At 44.3% G+C, this 18,566-nt stretch overlaps 2 protein-coding genes and 1 non-coding gene across 3 annotated transcripts; all 3 read right to left on the reverse strand.

Moving 5' to 3' along the window:
- Window positions 1-8,181: 8,181 nt before the first annotated feature.
- Window positions 8,182-8,253, reverse strand: trnap-agg. Its single transcript has one exon. It is a non-coding gene; the product is annotated as a tRNA-Pro (tRNA).
- Window positions 8,254-12,070: 3,817 nt separating this feature from the next.
- LOC117535364 (tripartite motif-containing protein 16-like) lies at window positions 12,071-15,654 on the reverse strand. Its single transcript, XM_034199812.1, has one exon. The coding sequence runs from the start codon at window positions 14,481-14,483 to the stop codon at window positions 12,858-12,860; it is 1,626 nt and encodes a 541-aa protein (XP_034055703.1). The 5' UTR covers window positions 14,484-15,654; the 3' UTR covers window positions 12,071-12,857.
- A 287-nt stretch (window positions 15,655-15,941) lies between these two features.
- Window positions 15,942-18,340, reverse strand: LOC117535365 (ferritin, middle subunit-like). The gene is made up of 4 exons (XM_034199813.1): window positions 18,031-18,340; window positions 17,200-17,346; window positions 16,352-16,477; window positions 15,942-16,247 (listed from the first exon to the last, which is right to left on the reverse strand). Exons 1-4 carry the CDS (start codon window positions 18,130-18,132, stop codon window positions 16,092-16,094), a joined length of 531 nt encoding a protein of 176 aa, XP_034055704.1. The 5' UTR covers window positions 18,133-18,340; the 3' UTR covers window positions 15,942-16,091.
- Between the last annotated feature and the right edge of the window lie 226 nt (window positions 18,341-18,566).

Genomic DNA, 18,566 nt, shown 5'->3' on the forward strand with positions numbered 1-18,566 from the left:
TTTGGTTGTTGTCGCGAACTGATGTTTCACCCAGAGGGGTAGATCCGTAGAAAATCTTGACATAGCCATCCGGAGATCCCAGAAAGCCTGAATCAAGATTGCTGGCCCGCAGGTCAAACACCTTGAGCTGGGCTTCAGCCACTGTCAGAGCGCACAGGAGCAGGAGCAGGAGCGGAGAACAGGAGGCCATGGCTGCAGGAGCTGTGGAAGATGAACATGTTAGAAACATGTCACTGGTCACCGGCTTGATCTTCAATATCAGGATGTCTTTATTATGCTTGCAAGAATGCTAGTCATCATCACATCAGGTTGCATGGGACAAAGAGTCACTTTAGTGGAGTCCTTGATATGCTACAGGAGAGGGTGTTACAGTCAACAAGACGGACGAATATTGGTGTTTGTTTGAACTGGGTTTCCATTTACTTTGTATCTCTTAACCTTCAAAACACACATATCGATGGTGTGGAAAGCTCCCACACACTGCAGAAACAGCCCTTCCAAAAACAAGCTACATATTCTTGAATCAAGTCAGATGTTCCTGTATCAAGCAAAACAATCAGCCAATGGGGAGCGCCACATTAGCTCGGCTAGGATTCCTAAAACTAGGATTAAAATCTAGCGACTGAAAGACCGGATCGGGCCTTGGGACTAGACACACATGCTTATTACAAGCAATGATTCCTGCATTATTTAAGAAAGAAGAACTTCAAGTGAGTGTTCTGGTTGAGTTGACTAAGAATGTACTTCTTAAATTAGATTTATAATTAGCAAAGAAAGCTTACAATAAGAATCATTCGCTTTAATTGGCACAATATATTCGTGACTTTGTCTTAAAGTTGAATGTAAATCTTACATTAAGTTTAAAAATGGTGTACACCACACCACAGCTTCATGACATGTTACTTGTTAGACGCTTTTATCCAAAGCGACTAACATACTCAATACAGAGTCTATAGAACATGCTCTCAGCTCACTGTGTGTAGCTGGCATCCAGATGTTTGCATTGCAATTAGCTTGAGCTTTTCCTCACATGTGCAACACGCCATCGCAACACAGTGACAAACATGAGCAACACATTGAGCAAACATGCCGGTTGTTGAGACCCAAAATAAATGTTTGATCAAATGGGAATACTGCTGCTAGACCAGGGGTGCCCAACCAGTCGACCGATCGCGGGGAGATTCCCAGTCGATCGCGAGATGTGTCTAAAAATAGAACAACAATATTCTGTTTTATCGTTAATGTCCTGTAACATAATCTTCCTGTGCCAGAATAATGCACTTGAACGCATCAAAGCTTTGTGATTGGCCGGCGTGACCCCTGTGTCGGGGCGTCGCTGGTGGGCAGTGGGCAGTGCACTAGTTCGCTAACGTTGTCCGTGTCAACAGGAGTGACAGTCCGCACACACACAAGACCGCAATTATGGCAGAAGCAAAACATATATAATTTTCACTCCGAGTGGGAGGATGATTATTTTTGTATCTATTCCAATTCAAAGTCCATCTGTCTCATCTGCAATGCGAGCGTGGCTTTATCGAAGAAGGGTAATTTAGGAGCGGCATTTCAAAACAGTGCACAAACGCTACGAGACGGAACTCCCTCCTGATTCTGCCCTACGCTCCAAAAGGGGAGGGGCCTGAGAGGACAGCTAAATGCACAGCAGTCCATTTCCACCAGGCCCAACAACAAGAGCAAGGCTGCTACCAGAGCATCTTATCGTGTCAGTCACGTTCTTGAGAAACACATGAAGTCTTTCAAAGACGGCGAAGTTGTGAAAGAAGCATTCCTGGAGGCTGCGACGCGCTTTTTGGGGACAGTAAAAATAACAGAAGCATTTCAACAGGTTTTTGATATAATAAAAACTCAAGTTAGATACCGTTATTAATCAGCTGTAAGCTGTTTGAACTTAGTCATTATAATTATTGTACAAAATGGTATAAGAATGCAAACTTAAATTGATTATAGTCTATCATCAATTCAGGTTCAGAAACTAGTGTTGCTTGCTTCCTATTTTAAAGGCATTTCTTTTTATAATCTACTAAAATGCAACAAAAAAAGGGTTTGATTCTATTAATGTTGTCTTTTTTATTGCACTGTTGCAGCAGATTCCTGTGTAGCTTCAGATCTGAGTCGTCTTATTAGTAAGCCTCATTTATACTTTTGTAGCAACACTATTTGTATATAATGGCAAAGAAAGGGTTCAGAGTCTTTTCTTTTCTTCCTGAGTCATATGTGGCAGCACGGTTCAATGCTTCTTGAAAACATTACTCACTGTAGTGACGTGTGAATAAACTCCAACTCTGTATCAACAACACTGTTGTGTAACTTCAGTTCAATACTTGTATGTGTGTAGATTAGAAAGAGGTAAGATAAAGGATCTGCAGTATTTTACGGAGTATTAATCCTACGAAGGTCAGTTTTATACAAGTAGAAGTGTGTATTTACCTGGTAGGAGGCTGTCAGTAATGCCTCTCTATTTGGACAGGTAGATCTCGGCAGACTGGCAACTTTAAAAGTAGCTCTCGGTTCAAAAAAGGTTGGGCACCCCTGTGCTAGACAAAGAACAGATGCTCCCGGCTCAGGTTACTCTGAAGAACTGAAAAGGTAAAGCACAAACGCTGTTCTGAGCAAAATGACAGGAACATTTGAATATTATTATGATGAACAGAGCAGTATTACCTGTAGTCCTGATGCTGGTCTCTCTGCACACTGTGTGCTCGTCCTTACGTTTTTAAAGGCCAGCAAACCTCTTATCAGCTTCATCCCGCCCTCCCACCACACATCGACCAACCTGCTACACGACCTGCTACTCGACCTGCTACACGACCTGCTACACGACCTGCTACACGACCTGCTATACGACCTGCTACACGACCTGCTACACGACCTGCTACACAACTGCTACTCGACCTGCTACACGACCTGCTACTCGACCTGCTACTCGACCTGCTACTCGACCTGCTACTCGACCTGCAACTCGACCTGCAACACGACCTGCTACTCGACCTGCTACTCGACCTGCTACTCGACCTGCTACTCGAACCATTCAACGGGGTCATCAATACATGTCCACTTGGCACAGAGGAGGAGATCAGGAACAAGGAGTGCGGACATGTCAAACTGCAGCTGGCATTTCTCAAGAGGTCAAAGACCCTATTCATTAGTCCATGATCAAACATGTGTGTCCAGGCCAGGGAGACTGTAGTGGAAGGTGATCAATAGAATACATATTGATCAGTCAGCATATTCATATACATCGCACTGGAATAACTCAATATGAGCTGGAGATGGCTTTGAAGAATGACCTGCAGCTGTAAAGCGGACCCTGTCCCAATTCATGAGGAACTCTCAAGATGACAATAGAATGTTCTGGTATTGGGCAAAGTGCTCCCCCTGCTGGTGAACACGTGCTATCACTTTGAGTCATCTTCTGCTTTTCCAGGAACAATCTGGAGCAAAGAATAAAGGGACAGATGAGCATAGTTTGTATTCTTTTTCAAAGATGTTGATATTTGCTTCACGTTCTCTCTCTAAGGAAGAAAAGGTGAAAACAAACCTGAAGAAAGTCCTCCGTGAGCGTAAGAGAAGGATCTCCAGCAGCCTGACAGCAACATGGAGGAGGCCATGAAGGAATGCTCTGACAGGAAGACAGAAGATCACTACAGACATAGAAATACACCTCTACACATTTTGATGTCAACATGTTTCTGTTTGATGAAGGAGCAAAAGCAATGAAAGGAGAAGGCACGCTGAGAAACACGAGGGGAACCATTGAAATGCACCTTCAAGGTTCAAAAGACGCCATGTTTGCTAAGGCTGAAGACGCCATGATGGAACAGCTGAGAGACCTGATGCTTTGTCACATTTCCTCCTGCAGTCAAATGAAACTAGGAGCACTGCAACACAAACAGACATGTCCACACATGTCAGTGTTAAGTGATCAATATTTCAAAGCTGATTGAGTGGGAGATCCCGGAGAAAGTGGAGAGCACGATGCAGGAATCAATCCAGCTGTCACTCAAACCGATTGGTGTCTCCATCCCAGGTGAAGGAGACACAACAACATCACAAACAATGCTGTACATTTGATGGTCATTTAAAATACATTTCCATTCGTCGATTCAATGAATCCACTTATTTGAAACAATATGTTTTGGTTTGTTTTTTAGATGTAAGTGCTGAGCTTGAGATGCTGAAGAACTACTACAACGAACTGACCGAAGGCCCAGATGATGATGCCGTTCTTTGGTAAAACTCCATTTATACATCATGTAACATATATATGTTGTCTGGATTATGACTTGTTTTCTGAATAACACGAACATCAATCAATGTTTATTTATAGCCCAATATCACAAATGTTACATTTGTCTCACTGTACTTCACAGTTTGTACAGAATATCAGTATACGACACCCTCTGTCCTTAGACCCTCTGTCCTTAGACCCTCTGTCCTTAGTAGGGCTGAACGATATACCGTGTCATGGCGATAACCGCGGTATGCGCATGCGCGGTATTCACACCGCAGGGACGTGCGGTTTTATTCATTTTAAAAAAAAATGCTAACGCACTTTAGCACAGAATTCAAAATAAAGATACCCTTATTACTTATCGTAGCTGCACATACAATATATCCGATTAAAGCTGAGACTCCACAGATTATTTAAGTATAGTATAAGCGATCCGATCTCGCAACAGGGGAAGCAAACACAGACATCACAACACGTACCTTTTACGGAGCTTTTACGGGAGATCGTCTCGCCGTAGCTGTCAATCTGATCAAAAGACGTGTTCAATGGCATTAAAACGAGAAGGAAAAAACGCGGCTGAATCGGTTGATCCATAGGTTGATAATGTATCTGTGGCTTTGAAGCAATTGTTTATAATCCATAACTCCATTTTTATGTAAAAATCGGATCACAAAAGTTAGCTGCTAATGGTAGCCACCTTGGTGGTATGCAGCTTCCGGTTTTGGCTACGCGTCGTCACTCTCACTCCTTATTTGTTCATGTGTTGGTGTGTGTAGAACTTCCCCTGATATTTGACCTTTTTAGACAGATTTAGCACAAAAACCCCTCTTTTGGGGCCATTTGGGTGGATTTTCCATATCTCTGGCCCACCTTGCTGGATTTTGACATGTGACATCTCTTTCTGACCGTCAGCCAATGGAATCGAGGGGAAATCACACAGTCCTTATTTGGTAATGTGTGTGTGAGAGACTTCCGCATGGCCAAGACCGGAAGCAGCAGCCACTCTGGTGGCTACCATTAGCAGCTAACTTTTGCTCTGCGATATTTACATAAAAATGGAATTATGGATTATAAATTAAATCATTTTTTTATACAGAGACGTTAAAAACCTATGGATTAACCGATTCAGCCGCGTTTTTTCTTTCTCGTTTTAATGCCATTGAACACGTCTTTTGATCAGATTGACAGCTACGGTGAGACATCTCCCCTCGAAGCTACGTAAAGGTAAGTGTTGTGATGTCTGTGTTTGCTTCCCCTGTCCGAGTTCAGATCACTCAGTGATGATACTATATACCTAAATAATCTGTGGAACCTCAGCTTTAATCGGATATCTTGTATGTGCAGCTACGATAAGTAATAAGGGTACTTTTATCTTGAGTTCTGTGCCAAAGTGCGTTAGCATTTTTCGCTCAGGGGTCATTTAGATGCTTCTTATGAAACTTGTGTTTTGTTTTGGTATAAAATAGTTTGTATCGTCAGTTAGCTGAGATTATTTCCGTTAATCTGGTATAACACATTAATAGGTTCTTAAATATTACGATCCCCTGAGACACTGTCGTGAAAAAAAAAAGTAAAGTACCCGCCGGGACTTTGGGGTTTAACAGGTTAAAAAAAACGCGATATATACCGCAGGGGGGGGAAAAAACCGTGATGTCAGTTTTTTTCAATACCGTGCAGCCCTAGTCCTCAGACCCTCTATCCTTAGACCCTCTGTCCTTAGACCCTCTGTCCTTAGACCCTCACATCGTACAAGGAAAAACTTCCAGAGAAAACCCACAGTTTAAAGGGAACATGGCAGAAACCTCAGGGAGAGCAACAGAGGAGGGATCCCTCTCCCAGGACGGACAGACGTGCAATAGATGCCGTGTGTAAATTGAAAAGATAATACATTTGCAACATAGGTAGTAAAGCACCCAGATATTGTTCTAAACTGTATTAAAGTAAACAGGTATTATCTTGAACTGTATTGAAGTGAACATGTATTAGTTGGGACTGTTTAAAGTAATCCTATATATCTAAACCTTCTTACTTACACTCCATGACCCAGAGACCCTGACACACACACATACACCCCCTCCTGTCTTCATGCAGCACACACACATAAACTCCTCAACCCAGATATCAGCAACACACACACATATGCCTCTGCTTATCAGCATGCACACACACACACATACACTTTCCCTCACTAACACACACACATGTTCTTTTTTCAAGGTTCCTTGCTGGGAATAATCCGAAGCACCAATATTTCTGTGTACAATGTTTGATTGTTTTAAAAGAATAGTTGGTGTGAAATCTTCCCTGGGAAATTAAAGGAGTTGGGTCCGGTATAAGATACAAAGTGATTCTGACCTTGTATAGTTCCGATGCTGTCACGCTCTGTTCAGAAGAAAGATACTTTTTCCCAGAACTCTAATTCGCTTAGGAGTAAAATGGGACGGAAGAGCCGACACACATCTCCGCCCCAAATATGTCCATATATACTGTTGTTTCTTCATGCAAAATGCCCCCTGTTTCTGACTGGCTGGTCCCGATATCTGTATCGCACGGCAGTGGAGCGGGGAGTCCGGAGTGTTCTGTTTCAGGGCACTCTGTATTTCGTATTGTGTTTTTTACTGTATTAAAATCAGATTATTGTTATAACTTTTATGCCGGTGTGTTGAACTCCCTCTTTTATCAATCTGACCAGGCTCATCTAACGGACGGTGCGGAGCACAGGTGGGCTTTAAGCCACAGATATTGTGTTTGCTCCTACAGTAGTCCAAATGTTTGGAAATGCATGTGTGTATAATAGGAAGATGAATCCACGAGGATATCCATCCAGGACCTATGATCCAGGACCACAGCCACGACTCAAGATCCAGGGCTTGCGATCCAGGACAGAGGAGCGCAGGATCATCCATGACTCCGGATCCCGGCGTATATAGACACCAAGAAGAAAGAGATTTGGGGAAGCTGGGTTAATCGGACCCAACCCTGCATACTTGGAACGCAATGCCCTAGTAGGACAGTAGGGTATAATGAGTTCTTTAAGGTAAGATGGCGCCTGCCCATTAAGGGCTTTGTAGTAGAGTGCTTTTATTCCAGTAGTGATGAACCGGGTCAAGCAGCTGCAGTGCGTCCATGATGTGCACAGGTAGGCTTTAGTGAAGCTGATGATCCAAACTGTTAACAAGTGTTTGTACTGTTTAATGCATTATAACTTATTCTGTTTATGCTATCAATCTGCAAGTCTCTGTATATCTGTACATTCTACTATCCTATGTATATACAGTATACTCCTGTAGTGTAAACATATATTCATGTTACTAACTGCAGTACTCTTGACTTTTTTTTAGAACATTTTAATTATCCAGAATTGTTATATTGTTGATATTTGATATTGTAGTGCAGAGAGAAGGGAGTCAGAGGCGCGGCATCGAAGGTGCAAAGTTGGCTTTATTAAGCAAGAGAAAAGCACATGGCTTGAAGCCCGGGAAGCAAAGAGGAAGAAGCAAGGAGGGCACACAATAAATACAGTCAGCAACACAAATGTCCGTGCGGAAACAATACCCCCAACCCGTAGTTCCATGAGTGAATTATGTAACCTAGTTCATTAGTGATCACTACACAAGCCCCTCCCAGAATTAAAACATGGACACAATCCTCGCGTCTGGGAGGAAGCACCACAGGGGCCGAGGAGGGTGGGGCCGCAGGCGAGGGCCGGGCCATGGAACGGGCCGTCGGAAGGAGGCCGCAGGAGCGGGCAGGGGGGCCCCAACGAGAGCGAGGGCATCCACACCGGGGGGGTGGGGGACGGGTCATGGAACGGGCCGTCGTGAAGTCGTCGGCGGATGAAGACAACATCAAGGAAATTGTGAGAGGATCCACACCAACAAACATTGTATGATACCTAAACTAAACCTGTTCCACACCTATGAAGATGTCTTGGGCTCGTCCGGGATTTGAAGCCGGGACCTCTCGCACCCTAAGCGAGAATCTTACCCCTAGACCAACGAGCCATGACAAAAGGGTATATTTTTGTCTTCCCAACGATATCCTGTTGAAATGAAACTGCTAACCACTTTATCATTAATTGCACTTTGTCCTCAATGAACATAGCTTGGATGAAAATGCATGGCTTCTCTAAGATGAGCCTTGATCATTATTCAACCCACCTCATCACTAGATTTCCAGCAGGGCACAGTATTGGTCAAATTGTGAATTACACATTGCTTCCAACGAAAAAATGATGATTTTTTTTATTCAGTAGCTCAGTTACCGTTACTACATGGTGCGTTACTCCGTTATTTTTTGTATATAGTCTCGGCTCCCAGACGTTGGTGAGCGGCGCCAACAGCGAGGCGAACAGAGATGAGAACTGTACTTAAGTACTTGAGTAAATGTACTTAGATACTTCCTGTGCCACATGCGGAGACGCGCTGTGGGCGTGTTTGTGTTTACTAACAAGACTATCATGGCGGCGGCGGAGCTCAAGTCGAGTTTCTCCACCTGGAGATATTCTCACTATTTCACTTTTGTCGAGCACAAAGAAAAGAACGTTTTAGATAAATGTAAGTTGTGTCTTGGCGGGTCAAAGATCCTATCTACTGCCCAAACCAGTCATTCAAATCTGTTGAAACATCTGCAGAGACAACATGCTGGGACGTTGATAAAGCCATTGCACGGTATGTTGTAGAACACATGCAGGCTATTTCTACTGTTGCTATGTCTTGATCAGCAGATTGTATTATTCTCCAATGCAATAACAGAACTGAAATGAAGGCTATAAGGGCATTAATGGGAGCCCTTTGTTTAAGTAACGCGTTACTGTGAACAGTAACGCGTGACTTGTTGGAGGAAGTAATCAGTAAAGTAACCGAGTTACTTTTGAAACGAAGTAACTAGTAATGGTAACTAGTTACTGGTTTTCAGTAACGAGCTCAACACTGGAAACCAAAGCCCAGTCTGCTCTGATTGGTTAGCTGGTTGGCTCTGTTGTAGGTGTCCCGCCCCTTAGCCATTCACGTACAATGTGTTGGAGCGCCATGGAGAACTTTGGGGTTTTGTGCGGGCCATTTACATGCACACAAACAAACACAAACAAATAACACACTTCAGGAAAGGGAAAACACCTCAAAGCACAAGAAGGCCCTTTAAGTTCAGTGTAATGTAATAAACATAAGAAACAATCCGGACTTCATCTCTTACAGCTTTAGTGTTTATTTCACCATGTTGCTCTTTTCAATTACATGCCAGTGAATGTCCGAAACACAAAATCAGATTTTGAGCGAGGAGGAAATTGACTAAACCAACTTGAATAAAATATAAAAACATGCACACCACTCCAATAAAAACAACTTCAATCAAATGTAAAAACAGGTTCAGAGAGGGGGGGCAGCGGGCTCCCAGGGGAGGTGTGGCTGACCCAGACCATCCCCCCCGCTGAGCTGTCCGTTATCACGCCGCTCTTGGTTCTCGTGCTACGGCGCACCAAGCAGCGCCCTCTGCTGGGGTCTTCTCCCACCGACAACACTCTGCGGTTGAGAGGTATGGCGAGTGTCGGCGAGGCTGTGAAATCCGTGGGGCTGCGGAGGTCCCGTTGAGTTTGTGGCGTTTGGGATTCCTCTGTGGGGTCTTCAGCACCGAGCGCGGGTTTAAGCTCCCCCGGGGTGTGGGGGCTCGGGCTGGGGTGGACCCCTTTTTTAGCGGGGTGCTGGGGGGCAGCGCCTTATCAAAGAACTCTGGAGAGAGCGGACATCCAAAGCGCACTCTTCTTCTTAAACACATCCTCTCCTGAAAAGACAGAAACACTTTAACTGCAGCCATTGACCTTTACTCCCTGTAGAGGCAGAGGGGAAAGATACTTTGCTATTAACTCCTGCTGTTTTATTATTGGATCATGTCATGGTAGCTAGAGACATATAACAAGACATTGAATAAAGGACATCTATTGCAGTGGTTCTCAACTGGTGGGTCGCGTACCCGTTTCGAGTGGGTCGCAGATGGACTGACATTACAGCACCATTTGTTGTTGAATAGATTTGAGTGGTTCAAAATGTCGGGTCGCCATTTATTGACAAAGGAAAAAGTGGGTCCCGAGGCCTGACCAGTTGAGAACCTGCTCTATTGTATTTTGAATGACATACATGACATTTTCTTAACTTAAAAAAGCAAAACACTTAACTTTGATTGACCTTATTGCTTTCTATCAACTAAATGTATCCTCAACACTGAATACATATCCACATTAACAAGGTGGCGATGTTTTCCTTTCAAAGACCATAAAACACTAACTATCGGAAATATAAGAACTTCATACTTATACAAATATATTGTTATTTAACAGGTTCACTCAACAAAGAAAATACTATCATAAATAATATCTGAGTAAGCTAATCCTATTACAGGTGTTCATCCATTTAAACCCTCTCCCACCACAGCTAAAAAAAACACACTCCAACTCAGGAAACTGACATTCTGTGAACTTTCTGTGCAGAAAGCTCAAAGGCAGGTTGAGCTGAGATTAAAGGGCAGTTACTCATGCGTTGCCACTGAGAGTGCTGTGTTTACCGTTAGTCAATGTCGTCGGCCCCGGAGCCTCTGCTAGGCGGCGTGCCCCTACCAGGGAAGGTGCCGCTGCGTGTAGAGGCCAGCACCTCAGGGGTAAATGGCCGGGCAGCCAGGAAGAACCGGTCAGCTTCTTCGGCTAAAGCGCGGGGCTCCGCACTAGCCGTGTTAGCGAGCGCAGCCTGGACATGCAGCCACATGTCCCGAAGAAACAGCTCCATGAAAAAGAAGTCGGGCTCTTCCGTACCTAGCAGGTCGTGTATCGTCTCCATGTGGTCAGAAGGCTTGCTGTCTCCCAGTGCCGAAACGATGTGGGAATGGCGAACGACGTGTTTGGCGATTCCGCGGAGGGCGCACCGAGCCTCAATCCGTGGGCACACAATAAATACAGTCAGCAACACAAATGTCCGTGCGGAAACAATACCCCCAACCCGTAGTTCCATGAGTGAATTATGTAACCTAGTTAATTAGTGATCACTACAATATCATATTTTTCATTTTTTCTCTATTCAACTTTTTAAGTATTTGTATTTTATGTCTGAACACAATGATGCTTCTTCTGTAACAAAATAATTGATGTTGAATGGAGGGTGCAGTACTGAGTGTTTCCAGCAGAGGGCCATCCTGCATTACAATGAAAACACCACCACACCGGAAGAGTTCAGACATCTATATTTAGTTGAATAACCCTGATTTAAAAACTAATCAAGGTTCACATCCTCTCCTCCAAATGTGTATTGTTGGTACTTTAAGTATATTTTGATTCTAGTAGTTTGTTCTAGAGATAGAAGAGAGGAGATCGTTCACAGCGGCCATTATCGTTATCGTACCTGCTGACAGAAAACCAGACAGACGAGTTCTGACTGATATCCCACTGATACTCTGACAGTAAAGGCTGTTAAAGGTTAGCGGGCATTTAAGGACGCCTTCTGAAGGACACTCACCAGATAATGACACTGATATGTTTCATCATGGGGCAGGAAGACCCATGCAAAAGCTCCCACCACCACATCAATACAAGAACAGACACGTTGTAGTAGTTGTATCTCTTTCTGTCGTCATCTCTAGTCTCTGTAGTTGTATTTGTATCATGGGGTCTCTTCCTGGTTCATGTTTCTTTGAGGGACTTTAGATGGTGACGCCCTGAGCATTCATCTATCAGGACAACATATATTATTACAGCAGTTAGGATTCAACTAAATGCATTTCCTGCTGAACATGTTCTCCATCAGCTTCGTACGGCACCTTGGACATCATACAAGAAGAACATCCTTTTAGTTTGTACTTTATTCATCATCCAAACATTTCATTTGATCCCACATCCCATCAGTAAAGTCTGTTCAATGACTATTGATCAATGGCTTCATGATCACTTTCCCTTCATCCACTCCATGTGTTTCATCTCAGCTGTTTCAAACAGAAGGATACATGATGTACTTATTGATTATGATCATGATAATGTGTGTTCTATAAAACAGAGTACCCCATTTCTATTTGGACAACAACAACAACAACAACAATTAGCCTGTAATATTATACCATTGATTTCCCAAGCAAAGACTCTGAGCTATTTACAGGAGAATAACACATGATGGACTTATTGATTATGATCAAGACAGGAAGTAATATCATTTTGAATAAACATGTTATGATGAAATAATTGTTCTAACCATCTGGGTTGAATGTGTTGGTTCATTTGGGCAATAACATGGAATCTGTCAAAGTAATACATGTGATTCTAAATGTCTCTGAAGACTCGTGCACTACAAGAGAAACAACAACATGAATCAAAAGAAACATCCAGCAAATCTTTAGAGCAAAGTTTCCAGGTGAGCAAGGATCCTCCTGAGCAGTGACAGCCTCCATGCTACACAGACACAGGAAGGAGCCGGGAGAAAGTCCAACATCTACAGAACAACTCATGAGAAGACGTTCAAGCCCCGCCCATCATGTTTGAGTGACAGCTGATCTCTGCAGTGAAGACATGAACAATCAGCTCTGATGGACACACGGTGAGTTCAAGAAGTAGAAGAGTTCTTCCAAGGACTTCAGACTATTAGAGTTTACAAAACTCAGCAGTGTCTCCATAATTAAAATAAACATAAAGTCCAGCATGTAGCGGCTGAGTGAACGTGGTCTGCACTCTGTGGAGGAGAGTCATGGTTTCAGAGACGCTGTAGAAGGACAGAACACCTGCTCTGTGATCCAGGTACACTCCTACTCTGGAGGACAGAGGACCTGAGACGGGAGTGAGGATACTGTTGTGAATAAATGTAAAACTGTTTTGGTCACAAACTAACGCCCAGGATTTGTCATTGTTTCCAAATAGACTTTCCCCCCCTGCTCTGCTGATATTCTTGTATGCGACAGCTACACGAACTCCTTCCCCTCTCCACTCCACCTCCCAGTAACAACGTCCAGTCAGACTCTCTCGACTCAGGACCTGAGGATACCATCCAGTGAATCTGTCTGGGTGACTGGAATAAGACTGACGTTGTTCCACGGCTGTTGCTTTTCTGCTCCCCTCAGATAATAACAGATATGTGAATGCTGTGTTTGGATCCAGAGTGATCTCCTGTGAATATGTGAAGAACCCAGCTTCAGTCGGTGAGACGTTTGTCCATCCCTCTCTCAGGGCGTCCTGTAGTTTGTCTCTGACTGCTGACAGGGCCGCCGTCACGTCCTCAAAGTAGCTCAGAGGACGGATGTTGATGCTGGAGGAGTGTGTAGCTTCACTGAGGGCTGACAGTGAGGGGTAGCTGAGCAGGAACTGGTTGTGATCCTCTGTGTGAGACAGCAGCTTCAGCTCAGCGTCTCTCCTCTTCAGCTCAGAGATCTCCTGCTCCAGCTTCTCCTGGAGCTCTCTGACTCGACTCACTTCTCTCTTCTGCTGGGATCTGAGCTGCTGCTTCACATCAGAGCTTCTCTTCTCCATGAGACGGATCAGCTCAGTGAACGTCTTCTCACTGTCCTCCACTGCTTTATCAGCAGAGCCATTGACGGCCTGCACCTCCTGCTGAAGCAGCTTCACCTCCTTCTCTCCGTCCTGGATCCTCTGCTGGATGTTGAGTCGACTCCCCTCCAGCTCTCTCTGCCTCTCAGTCCTCTCTGCTGCAGCTGACACTGTGTCGTGGCCTTTGTGTTCGTCCACAGAGCAGAGAGAACAGATACTCTGCTGATCAGTGCGGCAGAACAGCTTCTTCACCTCGTCGTGACGAGAGCAGATGTTCTCCTGGAGCTTCTTGGAGGGCTCCACCAGCTTGTGTTTCTGTAATGGAGCTGCGTCATAATGAGGCTGGAGGTGTTTGTCACAGTAAGAGGCCAGACACACGAGGCAGGACTTACAGGCTCTCAGCTTCCTCCCAGTGCAGACATCACAGGCCACAGCTTCAGCTCCAGCATAGCAGAGATCAGCAGGAGCAGCTGGGGGTCCAGTCTTCTTCAGCTCCTCCACTAAAGCTGCTAACATGGTGTTCTTCAGCAGGACAGGCCTCGGTGTGAAGCTCTGCCTGCACTGAGGGCAGCTGTGGATCTTCTTCTCATCCTCTCCGTCCCAGAAGCCTTTAATACACTTCATGCAGTAGCTGTGTCCACAGGTAGTGCTCACCGGATCCTTCAGTAGATCCAGACAGATGGGACAAGATAACATTTCCCGCTCCAGCTGAACTCCTTTCTGCGCCATCTCACCTCTCAGTAGCAGCGAGTGTGAGTTTCACTTCCTGAGAGCTGAAACTAGTGACAGCTGATCTGACAGCATGTGTGTGAGCAGTGAATGTGGCCTATCAGCTCTGTACTTTACCCACATGTTGGTTTCACCCCTCCTCCTCAGTGTGGGTCTGAAGGGGAGGAGCCAGGAAACACAGAGTGGAGCTGGCTGTGTCTGAGAGCAGGAAGAAGAGGGAGGGCTCATCAAACGCTGACTCATTCCAGGAGGAGGAGCAGCGCTCAGACTCTGACCTCCACAGAGCCTCGGTTACAACCTGCTCTTCCTTTGAAAAGAGCTTTTAGTTGTAAAATAAGTTGGTAAACTTACAAAATCTGAAGGGGGTTAAATACTTGTTTCCTCCACTGTAAATGTATAGAAGGCCTCTTTACCAAGCTCCAAACTAAGTGAAATATCACAAAAAGTGTAAAAGATATCATAAATCTGAAGAACATGTTTAATAGCTGAATGTCTTGTGATCATCTTAAAGTTGGAATGAAGTCTCTAGCTGAAAGTATGTGGAAGGAGAAGCTTTTGGTGCACGGTGTAGCTAAAAGAGGATTTGAAGGTTCCTCCCATTGAGTCACATGTTAAAGAAAGAGTTTAAAAAGCTGAATATTTCAAAAAGTAGAAAGTGTTTTGAAAAAGTACAAAGTGTCCCATCATGGGCTGAAAAGGCTGCATCTTGTGATGTCTGAATGGTTCCTGGAGCTGAAAGTATGGCTGCACAGCATTCCACTAAGTAAACTAATGCAGTGCACCAAGCAGCTCTCTGGTGTTCCCTCCAGCTTCAAGTCAGCATGAAGTCACGGAGAGGCAACACCATCCAGCTCTGAAGGAGTTTCTGTGCTCACTTCCTGTCTCTTTGTATTCATGTTGGGAAACTTTGTACACATGTGATGTCTCTTTTTGGATATTTGGAGTTTTTACCTTTGAAACTCTAGATATTTCGCCTCCTTGTGTTTTCTGTAATCCCTTGTTTGTTCCAATGTGGCCGTTAATGTCTCCCTGGTTCATCACATGGAGACGCCCTGATCAGTGAACTATGGACGACAGATCTCTATCAGCTGAGATTGGAAATGTGCACCATGTCCAGTAACCTGGTTCATGTTCCTCAGAGTTGCAGAAGATGCTGACGCTCTGTTCAGTAATGAAATAGACCTGATTTCAGGCGAGTGCCAGGTAAGAGACACTTTGAAAAGCTCTGCTTCAAAGCAGCTCCGCCTCTTTGTGTTGTCCTTTATCAGCAGGTGGTGTTTGTACGTCTCTCTGTAGTAACTCAGTCCCTTGGTGCTCATTCTGTGTCTTTCTGCTCACGCTTCATTGTGGTCACTTTGAGGGTCTATATTCTTATGAACCATTCAAACCTAAAAGCTTACAAGCTTTAAAGTTACCTTCAGATTTAAATGAGAAAAAGTCACGAGACAGAAAACAGAATCCAGCTCAAAACGTTTATTCAGTCATCAGAAACTTCCATGTTAAGTTTCACAGGAGAGGAGGATTATGGGTAATGTAGTCAAACATGATCATCTACATATGATCAGATCAGGTGAACTCTGAGGATCAGCTGGGATCTCTCAGGTGACTTCAGTTCTTCCCCCCCATGGTGTGCTTGTCGAACAGGTACTCGGCCATCTTGTTGGTGTTGGAGTCCATTCTGCTCAGATTAGAGATGAAGTCTCCGAGCTTCTTGATGGACTCGACCTGCTCGTTCAGGTAGTGAGTCTCCAGGAAGTCACACATCTGAGGAGGAGAAGAGAGCAGACGTTAACAACTAAAGCTTCAGAGACGTTGAATCCCAGAGATCATCAGTGTGTAGTTCCTCATGTTCAGCAGGTGTTACTCACATGAGGGTCGGCGTGGTCTGAGGCCAGTTTGTGCAGATCCAGCAGAGCCTGGTTCACGTTCTTCTCCAGCTGCAGAGCGGCCTGCATGGCCTCCAGACCCGAGCCCCACTCGTCTCGCTCTGGCTTCTGTAACGAGGGACCACCAGTTAGAGGGGGAGGGTACATAAAGCAAAGAGCCTCAGTCTTAGTTTGAAATAAGTGAGAAACATGTTTATTTAAGACAGATTTAGGAAAGCCACCACTAAGTGTGTCCCTTTAGAATAACCCGTATGCACTTGCAGTCTACATCACTTCTTCATTTAAGCACACTAGTTTCTCATGTTTACATAAGACATTTAAAAATATTTGTTATGTACTTTTTTTTATATGCATTTAATTATATTTTGTACTCGAGCCCAAAGCTTTATTCACAAGCTGCTGTAACAAGAATAAAAACCCTTTAAAGTACATTTAATCTATTAGACGACATGTCAATATACATACTAACATTAGTCCTGTGCAATAAAGCTTGAGAACAGGACGAGGTGCAAATGGAAATATTCTGTATCTTTCCAAGACAAGCCTTTAATGCATCCGTTAAAGTCAACGCCCTGTTGCATTGTGGTACATATAGTTGGATAAATGAACCCCACCAGTCTAAATAAGCTTTCTCACGGCGCTGCCAAGTCACCTGAGCCGAGAGCCAATGAAATCTGTGGCTTTAACGGCACGAGGATGTTGAGATTTAGGGTAAAATAAATGCACGTATTTAAACTCTACACATGGAGCTGCTGTGATGCAAGGAGCATCTCAGACTTGATCTGACCATTAAAGGATTCTCGTATCGTAGAGGTCCTGCAGATATTTACCTTGATGTCCTGCAGGAAGATGCGTCCTCCTCGACTGTTCTGGAAGGTGAGCAGCTTGTCGGCGTGCTCCCGCTCCTCCTCGCTGGTCTCCTTGAAGAAGTGAGCGAAGCCGGGCAGGGCCACGTCGTCACGGGAGAAATAAAAGGCCTGCAGACAGAAGACAGAGGTTAGAGAACAGACCGCTCGTTACACACAGAACAGGTCGAGACAAACGGTCGTTATGAGCCGAGGGCAGACAGAAACATGAGTCATGATTTCAGGGTGGGGATAACAACCAGCGTAAGCATGACACAGCATTATGTGGACTGAATTGTGGACAGGGACTAGAACAGTCACAAATGGAAGCAGTATTTAGATCCATAACTTAAGTAGAAGTACTATCATCTTAAAATACTAAAGTGTCTGATTAGATAAAGTCAGTAAACCCGTTCAGTCTGAGGTAGAAACAGGAGGGTCTGTAATCTAAAGACACTTTAACAGAAGAGAGAATAATGGAGTCTGTAGCCTTTAGGTTATGCTAATGCGTGTTAGCTTAAAACAGGGATTCTGTGATTTGATGATATCTGTAAAACAATAGTCTGCTATCTTGTATTTGTACACCCTGCATCACCAGATGACTCCACGGTTATGGAGATCATGTTGTATTTGATTGGGTACCAAACAGTTCAACAGCTTTTACTTTGTGTGTGTCGTTGGCTCGAGGCACTTGTGTTTTGCCCACCAGAGACTACGTGGTTCCCCTGTGACGTTAGCTTGTTTACTCATAATACACTTACACCATTTAATACAGGCACACAATGAACATGTAACGGTGTAAAGAGTGTTTGTTACCATGGAGGTGTAGGAGTAGGAGGCGAACAGCTCCATGTTCAGCATCCGGTTAACGGCCGCCTCGCAGTCGCGGTGGTAGTTCTGTCTCACCTGGGAATCCATCTCAACTGGCGTTTCTTCGCTGTTTTTCTTAACAAAACGGTACAAAAATAAAGCTTACGAAGACTCTTCGGTAGTGCAGATTGAAGCAGAGGTTTTTTCCTGTGTGTCCGGAATGGATTTAAGCGCGAATTCAGATCGAGATGAAGGAAAAGTCCCGTTCAAACACTGTTGAAGCAAGAACTGTTTCTTCCCGAGCGTGAAATGGCAGTTGAGTCGCTTCCTGTATTTATACCAGACGGGGGTCGTGGCGTCACTGCGCGTCTCCTCCAATCAGTGAGCTTTGGAGATCACGTGACGGTGACTAAGCATTCTCTATTCAGACTGGTGACAATGACTCAGCCGTTTTGACATCAAGTTTATATACAGAAAATGTTATATACATATTCTTTATTATAATTAATTTCATTGTATTCATCTTTTTTTTTGCACATTTT

The sequence above is a fragment of the Gymnodraco acuticeps genome, unplaced genomic scaffold (assembly GCF_902827175.1).
Source record: "Gymnodraco acuticeps unplaced genomic scaffold, fGymAcu1.1, whole genome shotgun sequence".
In the NCBI taxonomy this organism is placed as follows: Eukaryota; Metazoa; Chordata; class Actinopteri; order Perciformes; family Bathydraconidae; genus Gymnodraco; species Gymnodraco acuticeps.

What these genes read in the sequence shown, in the direction of transcription:
- LOC117535364 (XM_034199812.1), bottom strand. Translation starts at nt 14,483, where the DNA reads ATGGCGCAGAAAGGAGTTCAGCTGGAGCGGGAAATGTTATCTTGTCCC.
- LOC117535365 (XM_034199813.1), bottom strand. Translation starts at nt 18,132, where the DNA reads ATGGATTCCCAGGTGAGACAGAACTACCACCGCGACTGCGAGGCGGCC. An exon ending in CCTACTCCTACACCTCCATG is followed by an intron (nt 17,347 to 18,030) that starts GTAACAAACACT and finishes TTCTGTCTGCAG; the next exon opens with GCCTTTTATTTCTCCCGTGA. An exon ending in CAGACCACGCCGACCCTCAT is followed by an intron (nt 16,248 to 16,351) that starts GTGAGTAACACC and finishes TCTCCTCCTCAG; the next exon opens with ATGTGTGACTTCCTGGAGAC.